Here is a 27,960-nt window from a genome sequence, read left to right as displayed (position 1 = left end):
CAGTGAAAAACTCAGTGCTAAGGTCAAAGTTCACAGATTATGATAAGTTGGCGTGATGCCACGCTTTTGATATTTGCATCTCGAGGGCCAGCGCTGCTATCACCCATCGCTAAGGCCCTCACCAAAATGGCGGCTGCCGAGTCCCGCGCCAGAGAAGGGTGGCGGAGCGGCGGCCACCATTTTTCGCCAGTATTCGGCCATAAACATTAAAATAGAACAAACTAACGCAACCTAAGAATGTCAGCACAAGAACAGTGATGCATCATTCCTGCAAAATGCGGGAGTTTCGAGTGGCAGGTGTTGACTTAAGCAAATACATGTCAGAAGTCACCAACCCACATGAGTTGAGCGCAAAACCTCAGAACTTAAGAAAGACGGCAACTGTTGGTGATGATTCGGCTATTTCCATTTACACATCCTCCAGAACCATCTTTTGTTCCTTATCCAAATATTTTATTTTTCCTTATTCGTTCCTGGTATTATGTATGAATAAAGAGTCTGACCAGATACTGTGAGCTCAAAGTAAAGTGTGACCTTAGTCTTTTATTACAGGTCTCCAGAGTGCCTCTCCAGTCGTGAGGCCTTCTTAAGTACAGGTGCTCCCAAAGGATTGTGGGATCCCTTGGAACTCCAAGGGATGAGCCCACTGGTGGTTACACAAGGTATTTACAGGTTTACATATATAACAACACTCACCCCCGCTCCCCCCCTCCCCCCCAAAGTCAATAGTGTAACTGTTTACAAGGAGAGTCAATCTGGGGCCTTTCTTTCCCTGGTTGATCGTCTCGGTGCAAATGCTGGTTTTGGTGAGTCATTTGTTGGGCCCTCGCTGGGCTGCTGTGCAGCTGGCCTTGCTGATCTGCCCGGTGTGGTGAGTCCTGCTAGGCTGCTGCGGGTAATGGGTTCTGCTTCGTGGTCAACCGCTATGCCGGTTGCCACTGGTGTGTGTTTTGGGGGGGGTCAAAAAAAGGTAGGGTCTAATGTGGGTTGCTCTGGATAGTCCGTGAATCTGAGTTTGGTTTGGTCCAAGTGTTTCCTGTAGATCAGTCCATTAGAAAGTTTGACCCGAAACACCCTACTCCCCTCTTTGGCCACAACAGTGCTGGGAAGCCACTTGAGACCTTGTCCATAGTTCAACACAAATACAGGATCATTAATTTCAATTTCGCGTGACACATTTGCGCTATCATGATATGTACTTTGTTGAAGCTGCCTGCTCTCTATCTGTTCGTGTAGATCAGGGTGGACTAACGAGAGCCTTGTCTTAAGTACCCTTTTCATGAGCAGTTCAGCAGGTGGAATCCCAGTGAGCGAGTGGGGTCTTGTGCGGTAACTAAGCAGGACTCGGGATAGGCGAGTCTGCAGTGAGCCTTCAGTTACCCTCTTGAACCTCTGCTTGATTATTTGCACTGCTCTCTCTGCCTGACCGTTGGATGCTGGTTTGAACAGGGCAGATGTAACATGTTTGATCCCATTGCGGGTCATGAACTCTTTGAACTCGGCACTGGTAAAACACAGCCTATTGTCGCTCACAAGGACATCAGGCAGGCCATGCGCGACAAACGCAGGCTTTCAGTGGTGGCAGCAGATGTGCTTGCCGACATTATCTCACATTCGATTCATTTGGAGTATGTATTTACAACCACGAGGAACATTTTACCCAAGAACGGGCCTGCATAGTCGACGTGGACCCTGGACCACGGCTAAGACCATAAAATAGTGGCGCTTCCCTAGGTGCATTGCTTAACTATGAACATGTTACATTTGTGCACACAGGACTCTAAGTCCGCATCGATACCGTGCCAGCACACGTAGGATCTGGCTATCGCTTTCATCATTACAATGCCTGGGTGAGTACTGTGGAGGTCAATAATGAAAGTGTCCCTGCCCTTTTTGAGTACCACTACCCGATTACCCCACAGAAGGCAGTCTGCCTGCATAGGCATTTCATCTTTGTGCCGCTGGTACGGCTTTGTCTCTTCTTGCATTTCTAATGGGATACTGGATCAGCTCCTGTGAAGCACACAATTTTTTACTAAGAACAGTAAGGGGTCCTAATCTGTCGGGCGGTAACGGGTGATTGCTCACTCACAAATGCTTCCATTACCGTGAGTAAGTCTGCGGGCTGTGCCATTTCCACCCCCCCCCCCCCCGTGGTGGGCAATGGCAGCCTACTGAGAGCATCGGCACAGTTTTCTGTGCTTGGCCTGTTGCGGATGGCGTAGTTGTATGCGGACAACGTAAGCGCCCATCACTGGATGCGGGCCAATGCATTCGTATTTATCCCCTTGCTTTCAGAAAAGAGGGATATCAGTGGCTTATGGTCAGTTTCCAATTCAAATTTGAGCCCAAACAGATATTGATGCTGTCATGTATTTAACTGTCATTGTAACCCATGTATAAACTGACCTAAGTTGTACACCGTAAGAACATCGACCACTAGGTGGTGAACTTGTGGGAGACACTCCTAACCTGGACTCTCAGGTATAAAAGCGGAAGCTCCACCCACCTTCATCACTTCAGTGCTGGAATAAAGATTACTGGTCACAGAGTGACCTTCTCTCAAGCATGGGCCTCGTGTGCATTTATACTGTATAGTAAGGACATGTTATTGGCGACGAGAAACTGAGATTTAAACCACGCAAGCATGGCCACTAGCAGCACAGATGAGAGGTACTGCGCTGGTGATGATTGGGACGATTTTATTGAGAGACTACAGCAAAGTTTTGTCACTAAGGAATGGCTGGGACAGGATTCGGCTGACAAACGCAGGGCTCATCTCCTGACAGTTTGTGGATCCAGGACGTACTCCCTGATGAAGGACCTTCTAGCGCCAGAGAAGCCGGCGGACAGACTTTTGAAGAGCTCAGTAAGTTGATCGGGGAACACTTTAAACCGGCAAGCAGCATGCACATGGTGAGACACTGGTTTTACATGCACCGGCGGCGAGAAGGGCAAAGCGTTCCAGACTTCATGGCAGACCTCCGGCGACTGGCGAGCCTATGTAAGTTCCCAGATGCATGCAGAGCGGAGATGCTGCGACTTTTTTATTGAGGGCATCGGGAATGCTGGGGTTTTCAGGAAACTGATTGAGACCAAAGACTTGACCCTGGAAACGGCGACTTTGATGGCCCAGACATTTATCTCAGGGGAGGAAGAGACCAGAATGATGTTTGACAAAAATCTTGGTTTAAATGCAGCAAATGGACAGGGAGTCAACATTGTTAACACGGCACACAGTTCTCCAGGCAGACAGGGGCAATCGGACATGCCCGAGCATGTAGTCGAACCCAAAGGGGGAATTCAACAGAGACAATGACTAGCTGAACGGCGATTCATGCCATCGTAAGGGACAATGCGGCCAGTAATGGGGCCATCAACACCTGTCAATGGTGCACTTAAGGACAGTTACAGAGACAGTCAGAGACGATCGACAGGTAATGGACCTTTTGTTTCCAACAATGGCTCATGTTGGAGGTGTGGAGGCAAACTCACAGCCAGAGCTTGCAGGTATCAGCAATATACCTGCAGAAACTGCAACGTCAGCGGTCACTTGGCGCGTATGTGCAGGAAGCTTGCAGCCAGGTTGATGTACGAGGAGGACAGGCCTGATGCAAGCCCTACGAGGCCAAATGGACACTGGGGGAAATCGCTGGAAGCTGAAGTTCAGCGAGTTCATGTGGAGCACATACAGTTCATACACCAGGACGCCACCGATAATGATGAAAGTGCTCTTCAATGGCATCCCAGTATTAATGGAGCTGGACACGGGGGCCAGCCAGTCCCTGATGAGTATCAAACAGTTCGACAAGTTGTGGGCGTCCAAGGCCAGGAGGCCAAAATTATTGCCAATTGACGCACAGCTACGGACATATACAAAGGAGATCATTCTGGTGCTAGGCAGCGCCACGGTAGTCGTGACCCACAAAGATTCGGAGAACAGGTTGCCACTCTGGATTGTCCTGGGGTACGGTCCCGCACTGCTGGAGAGGAGTTGGCTTGCTGTCATGAACTGAAAATGGGGCGATGTCAATGCAATTTCTTCTGTGGAGCGAGTATCATGCTCACAGGTCCTGGACAAATTTGACTCACTATTTCAACCCGGCACTGGCACTTTCATGGGGACCAAGGTCGTCATTCACATAAACCCGGACGCCAGGCCAGTACACCACAAGGCCAGAGCGGTGCCGTACGTGATGCGGGAAAAGATAGAAGGCGAAATGAACCGCCTGCTGAGGGAAGGCATCATCTCGCCAGTTGAATTCAGTCACTGGGCGAGCCCGATTATGTCGGTGCTCAAGGCAGATGGGTCAGTCAGGATTTGTGGTGATTACAAGGCCACCATCAATCGGGTGTCACTCCAAGACCAGTCCCCGCTACCGAGAGCGGAGGATCTCTTTGCGACGCTATCCGGTGGCAAACATTTTTCAAAATTGGACCTGACCTCAGCTTACATGACCCAGAATCTGGCGAGTGAGTCGAAGAAGCTGACCACTATCACGACACACAAGGGGTTGTTTGAGTACAACAGATGTCCATTTAGGATTCGCTCAGCCGCCGCGATCTTTCAACAAAATATGGAAAGCCTCCTCAAGACGATTCCAAGGACAGTGCTTTTTCAAGATGACATCCTCATCACGGGTTGTGATACTGAAGAACACCTCTGCAAACTGGAGGAGATACTACGCAGGCTGGACCGGGTAGGTCTGCGACTGAAAAAGGTGAAGTGCGTCTTCCTAGCTCCAGAGGTAGAATCCTGGAGATGAGGGTAGCAGCAGACAGGATCAGACCTACGGCGTCCAAAGCAGAAGCGATCCAGAGAGCACCCAGACCCCGTAACACGACGGAGCTGCGTTCGTTCCTGGGGCTCCTGAACTATTTTGGTAACTTTCTTCCCAAATTGAGCACGCTGTTAGAGCCGCTACACGTGCTCCTACGCAAAGGTCATGAATGGGTCTGGGGGGACAGCCAGGAATGGGCTTTTGATAGAGCACGAAATTTGTTATGCTCCAACAATCTGTTACCACTATATGACCCATGTAAGAAACTTGTTTTAAAGTGCGATGCGTCGTCCTATGGGGTCAGATGTGTGTTGCAGCATGTTAATGCCAAGGGTCAGTTACAGCCGGTAGCTTATGCCTCCAGAAGTCTGTCCCAGGCAGAAAGGGTCTACTGGATAGTAGAAAAGGAAGCGCTTGCATGTGTATATGCAGTAAAGAAAATGTACCAGTACCTGTTTGGCAGGAAATTTGAGCTGGAGACAGATCACAAACCCCTAACGTCCCTTTTGGCCAACAAAGCCATAAATGCAAATGTATCGGCCCGCATACAGAGGTGAGCACTCACATTAGCCGCCTATGACTAGACAATTCGGCACAGGCCGGGCACTGAAAACTGAGCCGATGCACTCAGCAGGCTCCCACTAGCCACCACCGAGGAGGCAACCGAGCATGCTGCTGAGATAGTCATGGCTGTTGAAGCTTTCGAAGCGAAAGTTCACCCGTGACAGCACGTCAGATCAAAGTCTCGACAAATAGAGACCCGCTACTGTCTTTAGTCAAGAAATGTGTCCTGAATGGGGACTGGGCAGCTACATACGGGGCATGCCCTGAGGAATTCAAACCATTTCACAGGTGCAAGGATGAACTCTCGATTCAGGTCGATTGCCTACTATGGAGAAACCGAGTAGTCATGCCCCAGATGGGCAGAGAGATGTTCATCAGAGAACTCCACAATGAGCACCCGGGCATTGTCATGATGAAGGCAATTGCCAGGTCACACGATTGGTGGCCAGGGATAGGTGCAGACCTGGAACTTTGTGTTCACAGGTGCAACACGTGTGCCCAGCTAGGCAATGCGCCCAGGGAAGCTCCCTAACCCCTGGTCCTGGCCCGTCAAGCCATGGTCACGCATCCATGTGAACTACGCAGGTCCTTTCATGGGAAAAATGTTTTTGGTTGTAGTAGACCTCTACTCCAAATGGATCGAGTGTGACATTCTCAATTCAAGCACATCCTCTGCCACAGTGGAAAGTCTACGGGCAATGTTCGCCGCCCATGGTCTACTGGATGTCTTGGTCAGCGACAATGGCCCGTGCTTTACAAGCATTGAATTCCAGGACTTCTTGGCAGGAAATGGTATCAACCATGTCAGAACGGCACCGTTCAAGCTGGCCTCAAACAGGGAATGCTCAGAATCTAAGGGGATTCCCTACAAAATCGCTTATCACGCCTCCTGTTGGCCAATAGATCCCAACCACACTCACTCACAGGGGTTCCACCCGCATAGCTGCTAATGAAAAGGACGCTCAAAACCAGGTTATCCCTTATACACCCCAACATGAAAGAAATTGTTGAGAGCAGGCGCCAGTCACAATGTGACTACCATAACGGGAATGCAAGGGCACGATGTATTGATGTCAATGACCCTGTTTTTGTTCTCAACTACGCTGCAGGGCCTAAATGGCTCGCAGGCACTGTGATTGCCAAAAAGGGGGATAGGGTTTTGGTAGTTAAACTTACCAATGGACAAATCTGCCGCAAACACATGGATCAAACAAAAAGGAGGTTCAACAACCCCATAGGAGAAGCAGAGGAAGAACACGGTGTAGAGTTCACTCCTCCACAGGTGACCAAACACAGAAACCAAGCGGAGGAGAGCCCAGTCACTGTGGGCAGTCCAGACAGGCCTGAGGCATCGCAAACAGCAGACACTCAGGCCAGCGCCCAACAACCGGAGCCCCAATTCAGGCGCTCCACAAGGGAGCGTAAACCACCAGAGAGACTTAACCTGTGATACCATTAAGACTTTGGCGGGAGGTGATGTCATGTATTTAACTGTCATTGTAACCCATGTATAAACTGACCTAAGTTGTACACCGTGAGAACATCGACCACTAGGTGGTGAACTTGTGGGAGACACTCCTAACCTGGACTCTCAGGTATAAAAGGGGAAGCTCCACCCACCTTCATCACTTCAGTGCTGGAATAAAGGTTACTGGTCACAGAGTGACCTTCTCTCAAGCATGGGCCTCGTGTGCATTTATACTGTATAGTAAGGACATATTAGATGCATTTTCTTTATCCCATAAACACATGCTAACGCTTCTTTTTCAATCATGCTGTAGACCCTCTCAGCCTTAGACAGACTTCTGGATGCATAAGCAACTGGCTGCAATTTCCCAGATTCATTAGCTTGTTGCAATACACACCCGACACCGTATGACGACGCATCACATGCTAATATCAAATGCTTACATGGATCATACAACACAAACAATTTGTTTCAGCATAACAGTTTTCTACCTTTTACAAAGGCATTTTCTTGGCTTTTACCGCATACCCATTCGTCTCCTTTACACAGTAAGGCATGCAGTGGTTCTAACAGTGTGCTGAGACCCGGTAAGAAGTTACCAAAGTAGTTCAGGAGTCCTAGAAACGACCGCAGCTCTGTCACATTCTGTGGCCTCGGTGCGTTCTCGATTACCTCCGTCTTCGAATTGGTGGGCCTGATGCTGTCCACCGCGATTCTTCTCCCCAGGAACTGCACTTCAGGCACCAGGAAAACGCACTTCGAGCGTTAAAACCTGAGCCCTATGCGGTTGAGCCAACTAAGAACCTCCTCCAGGTTCTGCAGATGCTCGACTATGTCCCGACCTGTAACCAAGATGTCATCCTGGAAGACCACGGTGCGCGGGACCGACTTCAGTAAGCTTTCCATGTTTCTCTGGAATATTGCTGCGGCAGATCGAATCCCAAACGGGCATCTGTTGTAAATAAAGAAACCTTTGTGCGTGTTGATGCAGGTAAGGCCCTTCGATGATTCCTCCAACTCCTGCGTCATGTAGGCCGAGGTCAAATCCGAGGTCAAATCATGAATGTCTTTCCTCCCGCTAGTGTCGCAAGGTCATCAGCCTTTGGTAGTGAGTATTGATCCCGCAGGGAGAAACGATTGATAGTTACTTTGTAATCACCACAGATTCTGACGGTGTCTTCTACCTTGAGGACTGGAACAATCAGACTGGCTCAGTCATTGAATTCAACTGGCGAAATGATGCCCTCTCGTTGCAGCCGGTCCAGCTCGATCTCCACCCTCTCTCTCATCATGTACGGTACTGCTCTCGCCTTGTGATGGATGGGTCACGCCCCCGGAATTAGGTGGATCTGCAGTTTTGCTCCTTGGAACTTCCCGATGCCTGGTTCGAACAGCGAGGGGAACTTGTTTAAGAGCTGAGCACACAAAGTGTCGTCGATGGACGAGAACGCCCGGACGTCGTCCCAGTTCCAGCATATCTTTCCCAACCAGCTCCTGCCGAGCAGCGTGGGGCCATCGCCCGGTACCACCCAGAGTGTTAACTTGTGCACTGCTCCATCGTAGGAGACCTTTACAGTAGCACTGCCGATTATGGGAATCAGTTCCTTTGTGTGAGTTCTCAGTTTAGTGCGAATAGGAGTCGGGACTGGCCTTGAGGCCTTGCTGCACTACAATTTAACAAAAGTCTTTTTGCTCATAATGGACTGGCTCGCGCCCGTGTCCAGCTCCATTGACACCGGGAGTCCATTTAATTCAACCTTCAGCATTATCGGGGGACACTTTGTGCTAAATGTGTGCACCCCTTATACCTCTGCCTCCTCGGTCTGAGGCTCTGGTTCATCCGCCATGGATTTGTCCTCCTCTGCAACATGGTGGTTTGCAGCATTAGCAGGATTTGCAGCTCGCCTGCACATACGTTGGAGATGTCCCATTGGTCCACAGCCCTTGCAAATGTATCCTTTGAAGCGGCATGAATGAAAATGATGTTCACCCCCGCAGCGCTAACAAGTTGTTAATGGTGTAGCATTCATCACCCTTAGTGGTGGACTCTGAGACATCTGTGGACGTGCAGCTGCAAGCATGTGAGGCCTGCCCTGTACGTTGCAATTTGAAAACAACATTACTTTGTTCACAGTACTTGTAGCAACACTCGTGTGCTGAGAGATTTGCTTGGTATTGTCACTGGTGGCAATGAATGCCTGGGCTATCGCTATGGTTTTACTCAAGGTTGGGGTCTCTACAGTCAAAAGTTTGCGAAGTATCACTTCATGGCCAATGCCAAGTACAAAGAAGTCCCTGAGCATGTGCTCCAAATATCCTTCAAATTCGCAATGTCCTGCAAGGCGTCTTAGCTCGGCGACATAGCTCGCCACTTCCTGGCCTTCAGACCTTTTGTACGTGTAGAACTGGTACCTTGCCATCAGAACACTTTCCTTCGGGTTCAGATGCTCCCAGACCAGTGTCCACAAATCATCGTACGATTTCTCTGAGGGTTTCACTGGAGCAAGCAGATTTTTCATGAGGCCATATGTTGGTGCCCCACAAACGGTGAGGAGAATCGCCCTTCGTATGACAGCGTTCGCTTTTCCTTCTAGCTCATTGGCCACGAAGAATTGGTCGAGTCGCTCCATGAAGGTTTCCCAATCATCTCCCTCCGAGAATTTTTCCAGGATGCCCACTGTTCTCTGCATCATTGGATTCGTCATCTGTATCTCGTCACCTGTTATTATGTATGAATAAAGAGTCTGACCAAATACTGTGAGCTCAAAGTAAAGTGTGACCGTAGTCTTTTATTACAGGTCTCCAGAGTGCCTCTCCAGCCTGTGAGGCCTCCTTAAGTACAGGTGTTCCCAAGGGATTGTGGGATCCCTTGGGACTCCAGGGGATGAACCCTCTGGTGGTTACACAAGGTATTTACAGGTTTACATATATAACACCTGGGATGTCAGTGTCGCTGGCAATGCCAGCATTTATTGCCCATGCCTAATTGCCCTTGGGAAAGTGGTGGTGAGCCACCTTCTTGAACCGCTGCAGTCCTTCAGGTGAAGATACTCCCACAGTGCTGTCAGGGAGGGAGTTCCAGCATTTTGACCCAGCGACAATGAAGGAAAAGCGATACATTGCCAAGTCAGGATGGTGTGTAACTTGGAAGGGAACTTGCAGGTGATGATGTTCCCACGCGCCTGCTGCCCTTGTCCTAGGTGGTGGAGGTTGCGGGTTTGGGAGGTGCTGCCGAAGAAGCCATGGTGAGTTGCTATAGTGCATCTTATAGATGGTACACACTGCAGCCATGGTGATGCAGGGACTGAATTTTTAAGGTGGTGGATAGGGTGCCAATGAAGCGGGCTGCTTTGTCCTGGATGTTATCGAGTTTCAGCTGCACTCATCCAGGCAAGTGGAGAGTATTCCATCACACTCCTGACTTGTGCCTTGTAGATGATGGAAAGGCTTTGGGGAGTCAGGAGGTGTGACATTTGCCACAGAATACCCAGCCTCAGACCCGCTCTTGTTGTCCAATTAAGTTTCTGGTCAATGGTGACCCCTCACAATGTTGTTGGTGGAGGATTCGGCGATGGTAATGTCGTTGAATATCAAGGGGTGGTGGTTAGATTCTTGCTTGTTGGTGATAGTCATTGCATCGCATTTGTGTGGTGCGAATGTTACTTGCCACTTATCAGCCCAAGCCTGAATGTCATCCAGGTCTTGCTGCATTCAGCCATGGGTTGCTTCATTATCTCAGGAGTTGTGAATGGAACTGAAAACTGTGCAGTCATCCGCGAAGATCCCCACTTTAGACCTTATGATGGAGGGAAGGTCATTGATGAAGCAGCTGAAGATGGTTGGGCCTAGGACACTCCGCTGAGAAACTTCTGCAGCGATGTCCTGGAGCTGTGATGATTGTCTTTCAACAACTACAATCATCTCCCTTTGTGCTAGGTATGACTCCAGCCAGTGTAGCGATTTACCCTTGATTCCCATTGACTTCAATTTTACTAGGGCTCCTTGATGCCACACTTGGTCAAATGCTGCATTGATGTCAAGGGCAGTCACTCTCACCACACCTCTGGAATTCAGCTCTTTTAGAACACAAGAAATAGGAGCAGGCATAGGCCATTCGTCCCCTCGAGCCTGTTCCGCCATTCAAAAAGATCGTGGCTGATCTTCTAACTCAACTTTACTTTCCTGCACTATTCCCATATCCCTTGATTCCTTTAATATCCTAAAATCTATCAATCTCTGTCTTGAATATACTCAACGACTGAGCCTCCACAGCCGTCTGGAATAGAGAATTCCAAAGATTGAAGAAATTTCTCATCTCAGTCCTAAATGGCCGACCCCTTATTCTGAGACTTTGACTGCTGGTTCTAGACTCCCCAGCCAGGGGAAACATCCTCTCTGCATCTACCCTGTCAAGCACTGTAAGAATTTTGTATGTTTCAATGAGTTCATCTCTCATTCTTCTAAACTCTAGAGAAGATAGGCCTAGTCTACTCAATCCCTCCTCAAAGGACAATTCACCCATCCCAGGAATCAGTCTGGTGAACCCTCTATAGCAAGTATATCCTTCCTTAGTTAAGGAGACCAAAACTGTACACAATACTCCAGATGTGGTCTTCACAAGAGCCCTATATAATTGTAGTAAGACATCTTAAGAGCTAAAAATTCATTATAGCCCAGTTTGAGGCGGCGACACCGCCTGGTCGCTAACTTTAGTGCCGGGTGATGTTTACTGCCTCCAACCACGATATTGATTTTTAGCACCCCAAGAGTGGAGTGGAACGCTAAGGGAAGCTTTCCACACTTCTCTTACGACGCTAAACTGGAATCGCGGGCTGCTAGTGCGGGAGCGCTAATGAAGTTCTGCCACTGTAATACCAGCATCCTCGTGCTTAAAGGGGAGGTTAGCTGGAGCACCTGAGCATTTAGAAAGAAATCCAAGGAGATAATTTGAACACCAGCAAGATTGTTAGACAGCAAAGAAAATGAAATCAATGGAAATAAAGTGCAATCACATCTCAGATTTTTATCTGATAAAGACCCAACTGCTCATTCCTTTAATTAGCGCCCTGGGAGCTTCTCTGACAGCTGTGAATGCCTGCTTTTTCTGCCGCAATTAGTGGCAAGCGAATCCACTGAAGTTTGGGTCTAGGGCACTAACAGGGCATTGCACACTCATTGACGTCGCCAAGTAGGTGGCGCTAGAGGGCACGCCGCTAAATATTTGTGCCGCCGCTACACATGCACTCAAGTTCCTGGAAGGCGCTAACAGCGTGGCGCGTGGCCGGTAAGCAATTTGCGGTCCAATAGCGCCCCTCTTGGGAGCTAACGGCCTGGCGCTATTCAATTGAATTTCTCACCCCTTTACTCTTATACTCAAATCCTCTTGTAATACAGGCCGACATACCATTTGCTTTCTTAATTGCTTGCTGTACCTGCATGTTAACTTTCAGTGACTCGTGCACAAGAACACGCAGGTCCCTCTAAGCACCAACATTTCCCAATCTCTCACCGTTTTATTTTCTGACCAAAGTGGATAATTTCACATTTCTCCACATTATATTCCATTTGCCATGTTCTTGCCCATTCACTTAGCCTGTCTATATCCCTTTGAAGTCTCTTTGCATCCTACTCACAACTTACCTTCTCACCTAGATTTGTGTCATCAGAAAATTTGGATATATTACATTTGTTCCCCTCATTCAAATCATCGATATAGATTGTGAACAGCTGAGGCCCAAACACTGATCATAGAAACATAGAAAATAGGTGCAGGAGTAGGCCATTCGGCCCTTCAAGCCTGCACCACCATTCAATAAGATCATGACTGATCATTCACCTCAGTACCCCTTTCCTACTTTCTCTCCATACCCCTTGATCCCTTTAGCCGTAAGGGCCATATCTAACTCCTTCTTGAATATATCCAATGAACTGGCATCAACAACTCTCTGCAGTAGGAAATTCCACAGGTTAACAACTCTGAGTGATCCTTGTGGTGCCCCACTAGTTACAGTTTGCCAACCCAAAAATGACCCATTTATTCCTACTCTCTGTTTTCTGTCCGTTAATCAATCCTCAATCCCAGCTAATATATTACCCCTAATTCCATGATCCCTAATTTAATAACCTCTTGTGTGGCACATTCTTAAAATCCAAATATACCACATCCAGTGGTTCCCCCTTATCTATTCTGCTGGTTACAACCTCAAAAAGCTCTTACAGATTTGTAAAACATGGGCCCAGAAATCGCGGCCTCCCCAGGTCCATACGGAGTTTCTACAGACCCGGGAAGGCATCGAAAAAGCCGGTTTTGCACACCGTCTTTTCCGATCTGTCAAGTTTCTGGCTTGACAGATCGCACGCACCTCGGAAGCGAGGACATTCCCATGGCAGAGATTGGGCTATTTGCCCATCTCTTGCCCTGCGAGTGTCCTTAAAACTCTTGCGCCTGGCAAAAGCAGGCGCATAGCCTACTTTTATTAATATAAGAGTTTAAAAACATATCAAAAACATATTAAAATAACATTTAAAAATACATATTTATGTTAAAAACCCTGCCCACTCAGTCATTTTATTTTAAACCATAATTAAGACTTTTTTTAAAAATCAGCAAGTATTTTTTTTCAAAAACATTTCTATCAACTTTAATTTCTATAGTGTATTTATGTGAGGTGTTTTTTTAATGTTTTATGTAGTGTTTGGTGGTGTTTTTCATTCATAGTAATAGGAGTTTCGGACTTACGAAACTCCTATTACTATGAATGAGAATATACTATACCTGATTGGCTGCCCAGAGCCATGAGACTCCAGCTCCAGACTTGCGCACGTCCCGACGCGCAGTCAGGAGACGCCTCCCGACCGGGATCTCGCGTGGGCACAATAGTTTCAGGTAGGTGCGCTTCTTTTTTCTAGAATCCAGTCGAATGCCTGCTAGAAGGATAAAGCGGGATTTCTGGGCCATGATTTCCCTTTCATAAATCCATGTTGACTCTGCCCAATTCTATTATTATTTTCTAAGTGCCCTATTACCACATCCTTAATAATAGATTCTAGCAATTTCCCTTCTACTGATGTCAGGCTAACTGGTTTGTAGTTCCCCATTTTCTCTCTCCTTTCTTAAATAGTGGGATTGCATTTGCTACCTTCCAATTCACGGGAACCATTCTAGAATCTAGAGTCTTTTGTCCATGTTTAAACCAAGGCTGTAATGAGATCTGGAGCTGAGTGGTCCTGGTGGAACCCAAACTGAATATCCATGAGCAGGTTATTGGTGAGTAAGTGCCGCATGATAGCACTGTCGACAACACCTTTCATCACCTTTGCTGATGATTGAGAGTAGAGTAATGGAACAGTAATTGACCAGATTGGATTTGTCCTGCTTTTTGTGGATAGGACATACCTGGACAGTTTTCCACATTGTCGGGTAGATGCCCGTGTTGTAGCTGTACTAGAATGGCTTGGCTAGAGGCGCGTCTAATTCTGGAGCACAAGTCTTCAGCATGACAGTTGGGATGTTGTCAGGGCCCATAGCCTTTGCACTCAGCTGTTTCTTGATATTACGTGGAGTGAATCGAATTGGCTGAAGATTGGCTCCTTTTGCCTTGCACCATCATCCTTTTTATCGTTTAATCTCTCCTATCTTCCATCCTATCACAGACCTTCCCTTTTGTCACCCACCAACCCCCCCACCACCCACACCGCCCCCCCCCCCCCCCCCACCACACACTTTGCCTGCCTCTGTTAAAATCTGTTCTATCTCTAACATTTTCCAGTTCTTACAAAAGGTCATTGACCTTAAACATTAATTGTTTCTCTCTCCACAGATGCTGCCTGACCTGCTGAGTATTTCCAGATAGTCTTGAATGCTTTGTTGCCTCCGAGGGAACATACTGAATAGACTGGAAAAGATTGTACATGGAGAGGGAGAGCAAGACCTGCAAAATAAAGTTAGGAGATTGTCCTCTCAGCAGCTTCAATATCCTTTTTGTACTGCGGTGAGTAGAACTGTACACAGTATTCAAATCTTCCTGTACCCTATACAAAAGCAAAACATTGCATATGCTGGAAATCTGAGATAAAACAGAAAATGCTGGCAAACACTCAGCAAGTCAGGCAGCATCTGTGGAGAAGCAGAGTTAATATTTCAGATGATCTTTCATCAGAACTGGAAGATGTTAGAGATTAAGAGGGTTATTTTGGGAAAGTGTGAAAATAGTCACGAAGTGGGTGCTGTGCTCATAAGACACGCCTGTTTGAAAGCCTGGTTTTAGTAAACAATGTGGGCACTAATTGAAGATTATTATGATTTGAACATGCCTGGAGGTGCTAAAACCGACACCTGTACATTAGTATTCAAGCTCTGATTAGCAGCAATTTTCCTGGAGCTGTAATTGTAGCCTCCACACATCCATATCAAATGAAGATATGGAGTGTGCTGCCTGACACACAACGGAATGTTTCAGGATGGCTCAGAGACCGAGAAAGAGGGTGCACAGGTTCTCGGACATTGCACTGGAGGTTCTGGTGGAGGAGGTCCAGAGGAGAGATGTCCTGTACCTGTGGGAAGGTGGAAGGAGGTGACAGAGGCAGCTAAAGCGGCGCATGTGGGAGGAGATCGCCCAGGAGGTGACAGCCAAGAGCTCTGACCCCAGGATATGGCTCTATTGCCGTAAGAATTTTAGCAACTTTACACGAGTGGTCAAGATCCCATCTCACAAATACATTGCTCAATAACTGCACCACCACCATCAACAGCCTCAACACACTGCAGCCACCATCTAACTATTCACACACCCTATTGCATCCTTCACAGGCACTATTCACACCTCAGAAACATCTCACAGCTCTTCAACCATGTGAGGCATCATACTCGCACAACCACACCTGCCAATACACTCATTCACAATCACCACTCTTTCTCTTTCAGAACAAGATAGCCCATAACAGGTGCCTGCAGGATCTGTCCGGGGGCACGACTGCAGGAGTGGCAGTCGCTGTGGCCACAGGCATAGCAGCAGACAGTTCGCCTAGAGGTATGTGGCCACTCCAGCTTCCTTACATATCCACAACTATTTCTGGTCCCTAATCCTAAAAGCTATCCTCACTCACAAGCTCCATATGGTCTCATTACACACATCCTCCTATAGTGGCCACACGCGCTGCACCTAACCTTATCATTGCAGGCTCCAAGAAGCAAGATCCACCTCACCGCCCCCCACTGCCTCCAGGAGCAGGAGTGAGGAAAAAACATTGTGTTAATCACTACCTTCTTCTTAGGCAGTCCCCACGGTGTCGAGGATGACTTGCTTCCACACTAATATGAATTCTAATGAGTTCGATGCGGGATCTAGACTCTGTCACATGTGGGGCAGGTGGTGGTTGAAGGGAAGGGTGGATGGGGTGCTTGGTTTGTAGCAAGCTCCTTCCACTGTTTGTACTTGGCTTCCGCGTGCTCCTGACGAAGAGACTCAAAGTGTTTGGCGCCTTCTCGAATGCTTCTCCTCCACTTTGAGCAGTCATGGGCCAGGGATTCCCAGGAATCGATGGGGATGTTACATTTTTTCAAGGAGACTTTGAGGGTGTCGTTGAAGCATTTTCTCTGCCCTCCTGGGACTCACTTGCTGTGACAGAACTCAGAGTAGAGTGTTTGCTTCGGGAGTCTTGCTTCAGGCATGTGGACAATATGGCCCGTCCATCGGAGCTGATTGAGCATGATCAATGCCTCAATGCTGGGGATGTTGGTCTGAGAGAGAACACTGACGTTGGTGCCACAGTTGCAGGCATCAGCTCAGAGATTGACGTAACTTAGAGGCTAGGTTCGAACCTGGATCCTCACAGTGGCACACATCGGGCACTAGTGGGCAGCAGCCACGCCAGGTGGAAGTGACACCTCAGATGCCCCCTTGTCGGAGGGCAAGGTTGTATACAAGTTCTGCTATAGAGGAGTCAGATGAGGACCTAACAGGGCCAAACTTCAGAACAAGGCTGATGGGTTTGACAAATGCATGGTGCAATGGACAGCCTGCCTGAAAGCTTACTGGTCATAGTTAGGGGGATGGAGGAGTTTGCCTCCAGCTTGACCCATGGCTTGACGCAGAGTCTGGAACTCATCCTCTCCAGCGTGGAGAGGCTGGCCAATTTCATCCAGTGATCTGTGGAGTCCAACATCATGCAGCGTCCAATGACTGAGGTCGCAGCTTCTATGGAACGACAAAGTGATGCAATGGCAGCTCTGGGCTCCTCGTTTGAAAGAGGCTTGCAGAATGCCTCTGATGGCCAGAGATCTATCCCCCAGGAGATCAGTAGGCTGGCTGAACAATCACCCTGAGATAGTGACTTGGGAATCATGGAGCAGAAACCTACTGGCCTCTCTCCACATGGCAGCATTCCTGCTCCCTCCCCTGCCACTCTATCATTGTCCTTGAAGTTGCCTGGTGGCCCAGACTACTAAAGCCCTTGCTGAAATGGTGCAGTCTGAGGTTGGCCTATCACGGCCCACAGCCTCTCGAGGGGATCGCAGGAGAACATTTAGGACTGAGATGAGGAGAAATATCTTCATCAGAGGGTTCTAAATCTTTATAATTCTCTACCCCAGAGGCCTATGGATGCTCAATCGATAAGTACATTCAAGTCTGAGATCGATAGATTTTTGGGCACTAAGGGAATCAAGGGAAATGGAGATAGGATGAGAAAATGGAGTTGATTTAGAAGTTCAGACATGATCTTATTGAATGGTGGAGCAGACTCGATGGGCTATATGGCCTACCCCTGCTATTATTTCTTATGTTCTTATGAACTGCCCTCTTCAGAATCTCAGCAGCCTCGAATGCTGCTGGCACTTGGGTTGCACTTCGTAGAAGCACCAGAGTAGGAAAGAGCACTAATAAAAACAGAGAATGCTGGAAATCTCAGCGGGTCAGGCAGCATCTGTGGAGAGACAAACAGAGTTAACGTTTCGGGTCGATGACCCTTCGTCAGAACTGCCAATTGTTCAAAAAGAGCACATTCTTAAGCACTGAAAGGGGAAGGGGAAGAAAGAACAAAAGGGAAGGTCTGTGATAGGGCGGAAGGCAAGAGAGATTAGAGAGACAAAAGGGATGATGGGCCGATTTGAAATGGTAATGATAGAGGTTAGGAAATAATTCATCTGGATAGGATGTGAATGGCGTAGTAATAACCAGCTGCCATTATAAACAAAGAGAGAAAAAAAGAGAACAAAGAAGGAAAAAAAACATAAGATGTGGGGGAGTGGGGTGGGGGATTGGGGGGGGGGGGGGTGGCGCGGAGAAAAGGGAGCCAAAGATGGCCAGAGGTTAAGCTCTGAAATTGTTGAACTCGATGTTGAGTTCAGCTTGTAAAGTGCCTAAACAAAAGATGAGGTGCTGTTCCTCGAGCCTACACTGGGCTTCATTGGAACAGTGGAGGAGTCCGAGGTTGGAGATTTCAGAGTGGGAGTAGTGTGGAGAATTAAAATGGCAGGCAACGGAAGCTCAGGGTCACACTTACGGACTGAATAGAGGCGTTTAGCAAAGCGGTCACCCAATCTACGCTTGGTCTTCCCAATGTAGAGGAGACCACATCGTGAGCAACCTTTTTGGGAGACTGAATTTCGTCCCCATGGTATTCTACATCAGTGTTGTGTTAACCATCCAAAGGACCTGGCTCGACTTGAGCACAGGTTTACAGATCTGATAAGATTGGCCAAAGTAAGGACATCCATCATTATGGTAGCATAGTGGTTACATTACTGGATTAGTAATCCAGAGCCTGAAGTAATAATCCAGAGACATGAGTTCAAATCCCACCATGGCAGCTGGGAAATTTAAATTCAGTTAATTAAATAAATTTGGTGACCATGAAACTATCAGATTGTTATAAAAACCCATCTGGTTCACTAATGTTCTTTAGTAAAGGAAATTTGCTGAACTTACCTGGTCTGGCCTATATGTGACTCTAAACCCACAGCAATGTGGTTGACTCTTAACTGCCCTCTGAAATGGCCGAGCAAGCCATTAAGTTATATCAAAAGGCAATTAGGGGTAGACAATAAAAGCCCACATCACCTGAATGAATAAAAAGTTGTCAATCAGAGATGTAACGATCCTCAGGTGGTCATTCCTAGCGCATGCTTCGGCTCCTTTACCACGATGGCATCTGGTGCCAAAGACGGGCTAAACCAGCATTGCAGTTCAAGACGCTATCTTGGCTAACTCTGTAGCGTCTAAAGTATCTGGGGAAAATTGCCCTCTAACAGTTTTTAAGCAAGTGAAGTGCCAAGGAAAAGTGGAGGGGGGGGAGAACAATGGGAAAGCTCTGTAATAGGGTGGAGGACAGGAGTGTTTAAATAATCAAAGGGATGATCGGGCAAGGCAAAAAGGAGTAGTAACGTGACAAGTAAATAATCAAAAGATGGGTTCAAAGTGTAAATGGTTACAGCAGAACAACAGAGCGGGAGGGAAGCATGGAAAATCTGGCAAAGACGAGAAAGCGCCTGTGTTTTCCGAGGCAGTCCTGTTTCGTGGATCTTGGGAAGAGGGAGCTGTGCGTGGTTTGAGCCTATCCTCCTCAGCTTTGCAGTCTATTTGTCGATTTGTTACATAAACATTTCCTCTGAAACAAAAGCCAATCAAAGAACCTAAATACAAAAACATCTGTCCCTTTAACAACTGCATTAATTCCTGGTGTGAATGGGTAGAAATAGCAGAGAACAGTACTTCGCTGAAAATCAGGAAATACTTTGCAGCACCAAAACCCCTTTAATGCTATGCAGGATGTGAAATAAACCTTTTGCTCAGAAAGTACAAAAGCAAACTGCATGGACTTAAAGCTTGACTGGAAAATCATGTTGAATAGTTCCAGTGGGAACTAGGTACAATCACTGAATGCCCAATTTCACAGTTCCACATGCCCAAATCCTAGTGACAAGAATGATCATGCTGATTAGAAAGTCAACCCCTAAGATCTTTTATACTTACCTTCACAATCAGTGCATCTATATTGAGATTTCCAAAGAAAATTACTCCATCAGTGGTCAGCACAGCAATCTCATCCACTTCATCTAAAATAGAAAGTAGAAAATAAATTAATATGATACTTTTTTTCTGTATGCGGTTTGATGTAATAGCAGCGTAGAGGCTAAGACGCTGTAATGGAAACACATCTCCTAAAACTGAACAAAGTGATTGGGGAGAACAGAAAAGGCTGGGAAAATCTGCACTATGTTTCAAGAGAAAGAAAGAGATCTGCACTATGTTTCAAGAGTGGGCAAAAATTTGGCAGATGGAGTATAATGTGGGAAAGTGTGAAGTTATCCACTTTAGCTGAAAAAAAAGCAAATTATTATTTAAATTAAGAACAATTACAAAATGCTACAGTACAGAGGGATCTGGGGGTCCTTTGTGCATGAAATCCAAAAAGTTAGTATGCAGGTACAGAAAGTAATCAGGAAGGCAAATGGAATGTTGGCCTTTATTGCAAGGGGGATGGAGTATAAAAGCAGAGAAGTCCTGCTACAATTGTATAGGGTATTGGTGAGGCCACACCTAGAGTACTGTGTACAGTTTTGGTCTCCTTATTTAAGGAGGGATATACTGCATTGGAGGCAGTTCAGAGCAGGTTCACTAGATTGATTCCTGAGATGAAAGGGTTGACTTATGAAGAAAGGTTGAGCAGGTTGGGCCTGTACTCATTGGAGTTCAGAAGAATGAGAGGTGATCTTATTGAAACATATAAGATAATGAGGGAACTCGACAAGGTAGATGCAGAGAGGATATTTCCACTCATAGGGGAAACTAAAACCAGGGGCCATAGTTTCTCTGAACTGCCTCCAATGCAGTATATCTCTCCTTAAATAAGGAGACCAAAACTGTACACAGTACTCGAGGTGTGGCCTCACACCACACCTATACAATTGTAGCAGGACTTCTCTGCTTTTATACTCATCCCCCTTGTAATAAAGGCCAACATTCCATAAGGGGTCGCTCATTTAAAACTGAGATGAGGAGGAATGTCTTCTCTCAGAGGATTGTAAATTTCTGGAATTCTCTGCCCCATAGAGAAGGAGGCAAGGTCATTGAATATGTTTAAGACAGAGATAGACAGATTTTTGAGCGAAAGAGTAAAGAGTTATGGGGAGTGGACAGGGAAGTGGAGCTGAGCCCATGATCAGGTAGATCAGTCATGATCGTATTAAATGGCGGAGCAGACTTGAGGGGCTAAATGGCCTACTCCTGCTCCCATTTCTTATGTTCTTGCAAGAAGGTTTGGATTTATATAGCGTCTTTCACGACCACCGGACGTCTCAAAGCGCTTTACAGCCAATGAAGTACTTTTGCAATGTAGTCACTGTTGTGATGTAGGAAACACAGCAGCCAATTTGCACACAAGCAAGCTCCCACAAACAGCAATGTGATAATGACCAGATAATCTTTTTTTTTGTTATGTTGAGGCTTAATAATGTATGATATGTAGTTTCCAAAACATAATTATGAATTCAACATAGATATGTTTAGATTTCAGAATGAAGTCTTTTAAATTTCCCTCAATAACATACTAAAGATTGTATGCATATTTTTTCTAGGGAAGATCAGACCTCCCCAGAACCAGTAAGTTGTGCACAATTTTCTGGTCTGTGGGGCAACACAGTTACCCTAGATGCTCCCCTAGTGGGGCAAACATCTGCCATTTGCATGTAAAGCAGGGAATGTCCCCCAACCCGCAAATTTTGGTGGGGTCAGCAGCAGAGATCCTAAGCAGTCACATCTTGATACTTACATCAGTCGCACCTCCCATGGATTTTTGGCCTTAATCAGTGTCTCGCGATCAGAGTAGTTCAAGACTCTATCAATCTTAGGATCTGAACTACATTCATAAACTGTTCATAATTCACTCTCGGACTTAGTCTATCATCTGCCTCTGATTGTCTTGCTGCATTGTATTACTCTCCTAGTTCACTTTTATGCCATCTCTAATTGCAAATCATGTTGATGACCAGTACTGGAGCACAAAAGATTCATTTAAAAAATCTGCTCGCAAATGAGTCTAATTTCTTTAATGTCAAAGAGCAGCAACATGTCCTTACTACTCATTAACATAACCTATTTATTTTCATATTAAGCTTCATTTTCCAAAGTGCACCAGCAAAAGTAAATTAAGTGGACATACTGGCTAGGGGGTCAGTATCATAGATAATAATTCCTTCCAACTATAAAAAGAATCCCTCAAATATCCTGTTTTAAAAAAGAGATTACTTAATTGGAAAAAATAAAATTCATCTCCATTATTTTGAACATGTCTTAAGTTAATCAATCAAAAATTTCACGAAGATATTTTTCAGATCATTTTTCATATACATACTGGTGATAACTTTGAGAAAAGTTTGCTGTTTATCTTGGGCAGAGTTACGATTATCCATAAAAATCTGGATTGGATATACATGCTGGCCTGTAAGACAAAAGTGGTTGAAGACATAAATCATAATTCAAATACTGCATATTTAAAGCTTGATACTTCCAAATTTTCTTTCTATTAATGTTTATTATTTACATACACTGTTTCAACTATTTACAATCTATATTAACGACTTGGAAGAAGGGACTGAGCGTAACGTAGCCAAGTTTGCTGATGATACAAAGATGGGAGGAAAAGCAATGTGTGAGGACACAAAACATCTGCAAAATGACATAGACAGGCTAAGTGAGTGGGCAAAAATTTGGCAGATGGAGTATAATGTTGGAAAGTGAGAGGTCATGCACTTTGGCAGAAAAAAATCAAACAGCAAGTTATTATTTAAATGGAGAAAGATTGCAAAGTGCCGCAGTATAGCGGGACCTGGGGGTACTTGTGCATGAAACACAAAAGATAGTATGCAGGTACAGCAAGTAATCAGGAAGGCCAATTAAATCTTGGCCTTTATTGCAAAGGGGATGGAGTATAAAAGCAGGGAAGTCTTACTACAGCTATATAAGGTATTGGTGAGGCCACAACTGGAATACTGCGTGCAGTTTTGGTTTCCATATTTACAAAAGGATATACTTGCTTTGGAGGCAGTTCAGAGAAGGTTCACTAGGCTGATTCTGGAGATGAGGGGGTTGACTTATGAGGAAAGGTTGAGTAGGTTGGGCCTCTACTCATTGGAATTCAGAAGAATGAGAGGTGATCTTATTGAAACGTATAAGATTATGAGGGGGATGCAGAGAGGATGTTTCCACTGATGAGGGAGACAAGAACTAGAGGGCATGATCTTAGAATAAGGGGCTGCCCATTTAAAACTGAGATGAAGAGAAATTTCTTCTCTCAGAGGGTTGTCAATCTGTGGAATTCGTTGCCTCAGAGAGGGACATCGAATAAATTTAAGACAGAAATAGACAGTTTCTTAAATGATAAGGGAATAAGGGGTTATGGGGAGCGGGCGGGGAAGTGGAGCTGAGTCCATGATCAGATCAGCCATGATCTTATTGAATGCCGGAGCAGGCTCGAGGGGGCATATGACCCTCTCCTGTTCCTATTTCTTATGTTCTTACGTAACACCGGAAAACACTTGATAGGACTTTTTTTCTCTACATTATTATGGCTGTTGTGAAGTCTATCAAAATAAAGTAGATGGGAACAAAATCTGATAGCCCCTGAAACGGGCGCGATGTTCGATTGACCCGCGCCCATTGTTTCCGATGCAGGCAGCATGCCAACTTTGTGCTGCCTGCTAATTTGCATGATTGCTGCATAAAGCAGGGGTCCCAAGATTGTGCGAGGCTAGCACCATTTAAAGCTTGCCTGTGCTACTTAATGCCAGCCTGAACCTCTTAAATAGGAGGCGCATTCTGGCTGGAGCAGGTGCTGCAACTGTTAGAGTCTAATCAGGAAGCAGACTGAATTATGGCATAACAGGGGAGAGAGCGTGCTCAAAGGTCCTCTGACGAGTATCGTCAGTGAGAACATGCAGAAATCAAGCGCAGGCTGCGGAAGGAGTGTGCGGCAAATCAGGCTCCCCGCCCACCCTTTCTCTCAACGACTATCTGTCCCACCTGTGTCGGAGACTGTGGATCTTGTATTGGACTGTACAGGCACCTAAGAACTCAAGCTAAGAGTGGAAGCAAGTCTTCCTCGATTTCGAAGGACTGTCTCTGATGATGATCTCTGATGCTGTACTGGAGGCCTTTGTGGAGAGGAGGAGAGAAGTCCTCTATCTACAGGGGGCCAAAGAGACATTCCAAACAAACTCTGCAAAGGCAGTGGGATGAGATAGGCGTGACGGGCAATGCCAGGAGTCAAGCCCCAGGGACCTGGATGCAGTGCGCAAGAAGTTCAAAGACCTTAAACGAGTGGTTGCGATCAGTGCATCTTCAAGTGCCATATCTCACAAACTGCAGCACTAGCCTCACATACTGCTCAATGCACCACATCTCCATCGTTCACCTGTCAAGAATCGTTATCAATCACAACTCATACCTCACATACAAAGCTTCATCTTACCATCACACACTAAGCACTCCTGCAAGCCTTACAACCACATCTCAAACCTTGCACCCAAAGTCAGCTATTCACCCAAAACGCATTGCACCACATTCCCTGACACTTGCATGCTAAAGTGGCTCACAACTGGTGTGAACAGCAACAGCCAGGAAGGAGACAAGTATGTCTGCACAACATTACAGCACTGGAGAAGGCTGTGCTGGAGATAATTGGAGGGGCCTTCACTCAGGCAATGGCAAGTGGCGAGGTTGAAGGCATTGATGATGACAGTATGCTCATAAATAATCCTTCTAACATACTATTCCCTCCTCATTGTACAATCTCTTCTCACTTACAAGCTGCTGATGATGTAAGCAGCACACCTTGCTTTCCACACCTCCCCTCACCACAATCTGACCCTTGTACCTTTCTCCTTTCAGATACCCAAGAACTGCCAGCAGCCCAGCTGGTGCACAAACAACTAGAGAAGGAGAGTGATGGAGAAGAGGCACTGTCACTCGATCTGACATTCCCAGTCACCAGCTCACAAAATAACACAACACCAACTTTAGAGGATAGTACAGAGGCAAGGTCTGTACGTGGTGAGTGACCGGACTCAAATGGACTACAGCCAGGCCATGGGGAAAGGTGCCAGCTCCCTGGACGATGAGTTCGCACATGAGTTCTGCACACAGAACCTGTGACTGGTTCTCTAATGTCCTCTAGGGAAGGAAATCTGCCATCTTTACCTGGTCTGGCCTATACATGACTCCAGACCCATAGCAATGTAGTTGACACTTAACTGCCCTCCGAAATGGCCTAGCAATCTACTCAGTTGTAACAAACCGCTCTGAAAAGCAATAATGAGAATAAAACCAATGGACCATCCAGCATCAACCTAGACACCGGCTTCGGACCTGGCAATGGCACAAGCAGCCCAGTCGTGCTTGACTGACAATTGGGGACTTGTGCCAAATTTAAGAGAGCTGTCCCACAGACTAGTCAAGCAACAGCCTGACATAGTCATACTCACAGAATCATACATTTCGGCTAATGACCCAGAATCCTCCATCACCATCCCTGGGTATGTTCTGCCCTACCGGAAGGACAGACCCACCTGAGGTGGCGGCACAGTAGTATAGTCGCAAGGGAGTACCCCTGGAAGTCCTCAACATTGACTCCAGATCTCATGAAGTCTCATGGCTTCAGGTCAAGCATGGGCAAGGAAGCCTCCTGATGATTACCACCTACCGCCCTCCCACAGCTGATCATAGAATCATAGAATGGTTACAGCACAGGAGACCATTCTGCCCGTCGAGCCCGTGCCGGCTCTCTGCAAGAGTACTTCAGCTAGTCCCACCCACCCCCCCCCCCACCCCCCCCCCACCCCCGCCCTTTCCCCATAGCCTTGCAAATCTTTTTTTCCTTCAGGTACTTATCCAATTCCTTTTTGAAAGCCAGGATTGAGTCTGCCTCCACCTCCCTTTCAGGCAGTGAAATCCAGATCCTAACCACTCGTTGCATAAAAAAGTTTTTCCTCATGTCGCCATTGGTTCTTTTGCCAAGCACCTTAAATCTTTGTCCTCTGGTTCTCGACCCTTCTGCCAATGGGAATAATGTCTCTCTATCTACTCTATTTAGACCCTTCATGATTTTGAACACCTCTATCAAATCTCTTCCGAATCTTCTCTTCTCTAAGGAGAACAACCCCAGCTTCTCGAGTTTATCCACGTAATTGAAGTCCCTCATCCCTGTAATCATTCTTGTAAATCTTTTCTGCACCCTCTTTAAGGCCTTCACATCCTTCCTAAAGAGTGGTGCTCAGAATTGGACACAATACTCCAGTTGAGGCCAAACCAATGTTTTATAAAGGTTCATCATACCTTCCTTGCTTTTGTACTCTATGAGGGAGAAATTGGGCTACTTTGCACCTCCTGTTAGCGCCCCCACGGGGCAGCAAGAACAGTGCCTTCCGCTAAATTCCGCGGAGGTTTTGCGGTGGCAGTAACACGTAGCGCCCCGTTCTGCTGCGCCCGGTGATGCTGATGTCATCATTATGCGCAGCACCATGCTGGCTCCCCGGAACAAAAATTGGCACTCGCCTCCTGGTTTAGCACCTGGTGCTGACAACGACAGCTTCAGCAGTTGGGTTTCAGTTGGATGTCGCTGAAGGAGCACTATATAATGGCGCCAGCGTCCAGTGAAGTTTTAGTTGGCCAATAATGTTTTCTTCTTAGTTTCACATGGCCCCAGAGCTACCCTGTCCCCTTGGCCTTGCTACAGCCAGCTCGTCTCCAGTTCCTCACCCAGTGCAGACCCCTCTACTAAGCTAGCCTCTAACGAACACGTAGTGCCAGTCTCTGAGGAGGTGCCTGCGGATGAGACATGCAGTGACGCGGTGCATGGGTCCTCCTCCTCTTCTCCTTCATCACTCTCATTGGGAGGCTCAAGGACAGGCTGGTTATCTGCTGGCTGATTATCTGAAAGAATAAAGGCACAAGACGCACCTTAAGGTGAGAGCAGGGTGGCATGAATGGAGCAGGGAATGCAGACAGTATCAGGAACTGGAAAATGATAAAGCCTTTTGGTGTGGTGGGAAGTGGGATGAGAAAAGGAGAGGGAATGAAGAAACCATTGTTGTCCCTAATGGGGTCAACGTTGCCAACAGCCACGTCGCCCACCACCACAATGAGCCGCAGCACTTGCTCCTCGAGGTCTGAAAGCTGCTGGAGTTGAGGTTCACCCCTGCCTGTCCTCTGCTGCTCCCTCCTATTGTGTGCCATCTAAGCCTGAAAAAGAGCAGAATGTGTCAGATTCTGGGAGACAGGCTGCCATCATTGAATAGCTGTGAATGTAGACAAGACGTGCGATGAGGATGTGAGTTTGAGTAGTTGCAAATGTTTGGTGGGGGAGTGGTGCTTTGCGTAGTGTGCACAGAGTTTCAGATGCTGAGATATAGGATCTGTTGAAGCATGTACTCACCTTGACCACCTGACTGATGTCGGTGAACTTCTTACGACACTGTGTGAGGTTGGGTTCCGCGACACTACTGGCCGAGACCTCCTATGCTCACTTCTCTCCACATTGCCCCGAAGACCTGGGGCAATGGCTTCCTTCCACTTGCTGGGAACAGCACCTTTGTTCCACTGTCCCCACCAACGCCTCCAATGCAGTGTCATTAACCAACAAGCTCTCTCCCTTCACTCTGGATAAGTACAGCCATAGCCATGAGGTCTCTCAGTTGGTCTCAGGTCGACTTCAGTTGCAAGAATTGTGAAAATGAGCACTGCAGCTTGATAGAACTGCCCCTTTAAGAGCTGGAATGATTCAGTGTGAAGGATTGAGGGATGATTGCTGAATGCAAGTCACCTGAATTTCCGTACGCTCTGGTGGAAGCAATGGCTGCGCTACTGATCTGCCCAAAATGGCAACCGCCGCAGCCCGGTGGAAGTGGCCGAACGCGAGGCGGCCGCCATTTCTTTGTTGCCGCCAGCCTTAATTGCTGCTGCATGGTGTCGAATTTCATGGCCATCATGTTGAAGCAATATTGCACTTCCACTCAAACAATTTACGTTAAATCACTGCAGTAAACATACTGATGATACATGTCATTCAAGCTTATTAATGTCTACGGTCACCTTCAAGCATAAAATAACAAATAGCTCACATGCTTCAACACAGAAGGTTGATTAAATATAGAAA

The 27,960-nt window shown here is 46.9% G+C and overlaps 1 protein-coding gene across 2 annotated transcripts in view; it reads right to left on the bottom strand.

The window, feature by feature from the left end:
- LOC139228656 (cation channel sperm-associated auxiliary subunit delta-like) overlaps positions 1-27,960 on the bottom strand; it is a 195,436-nt gene that overhangs the window by 8,588 nt on the left and 158,888 nt on the right. For both annotated transcript variants that reach the window (XM_070859879.1, XM_070859878.1), the window contains 2 exons: positions 22,165-22,251; positions 19,785-19,867 (listed from right to left, as the gene is read on the bottom strand). In XM_070859879.1, coding sequence (XP_070715980.1) covers positions 19,841-19,867; positions 22,165-22,251 — 114 coding nt within the window. In that variant the 3' untranslated portion in view covers positions 19,785-19,840. The remainder of the gene's footprint in view (positions 1-19,784; positions 19,868-22,164; positions 22,252-27,960) is intronic.

Source organism: Pristiophorus japonicus, chromosome 18 (genome assembly GCF_044704955.1).
Source record: "Pristiophorus japonicus isolate sPriJap1 chromosome 18, sPriJap1.hap1, whole genome shotgun sequence".
NCBI lineage: Eukaryota > Metazoa > Chordata > Chondrichthyes > Pristiophoridae > Pristiophorus > Pristiophorus japonicus.
The sequence above is the reverse complement of the archived record's forward strand: the minus strand, read 5'-3'. Positions and strand labels throughout refer to the sequence as shown.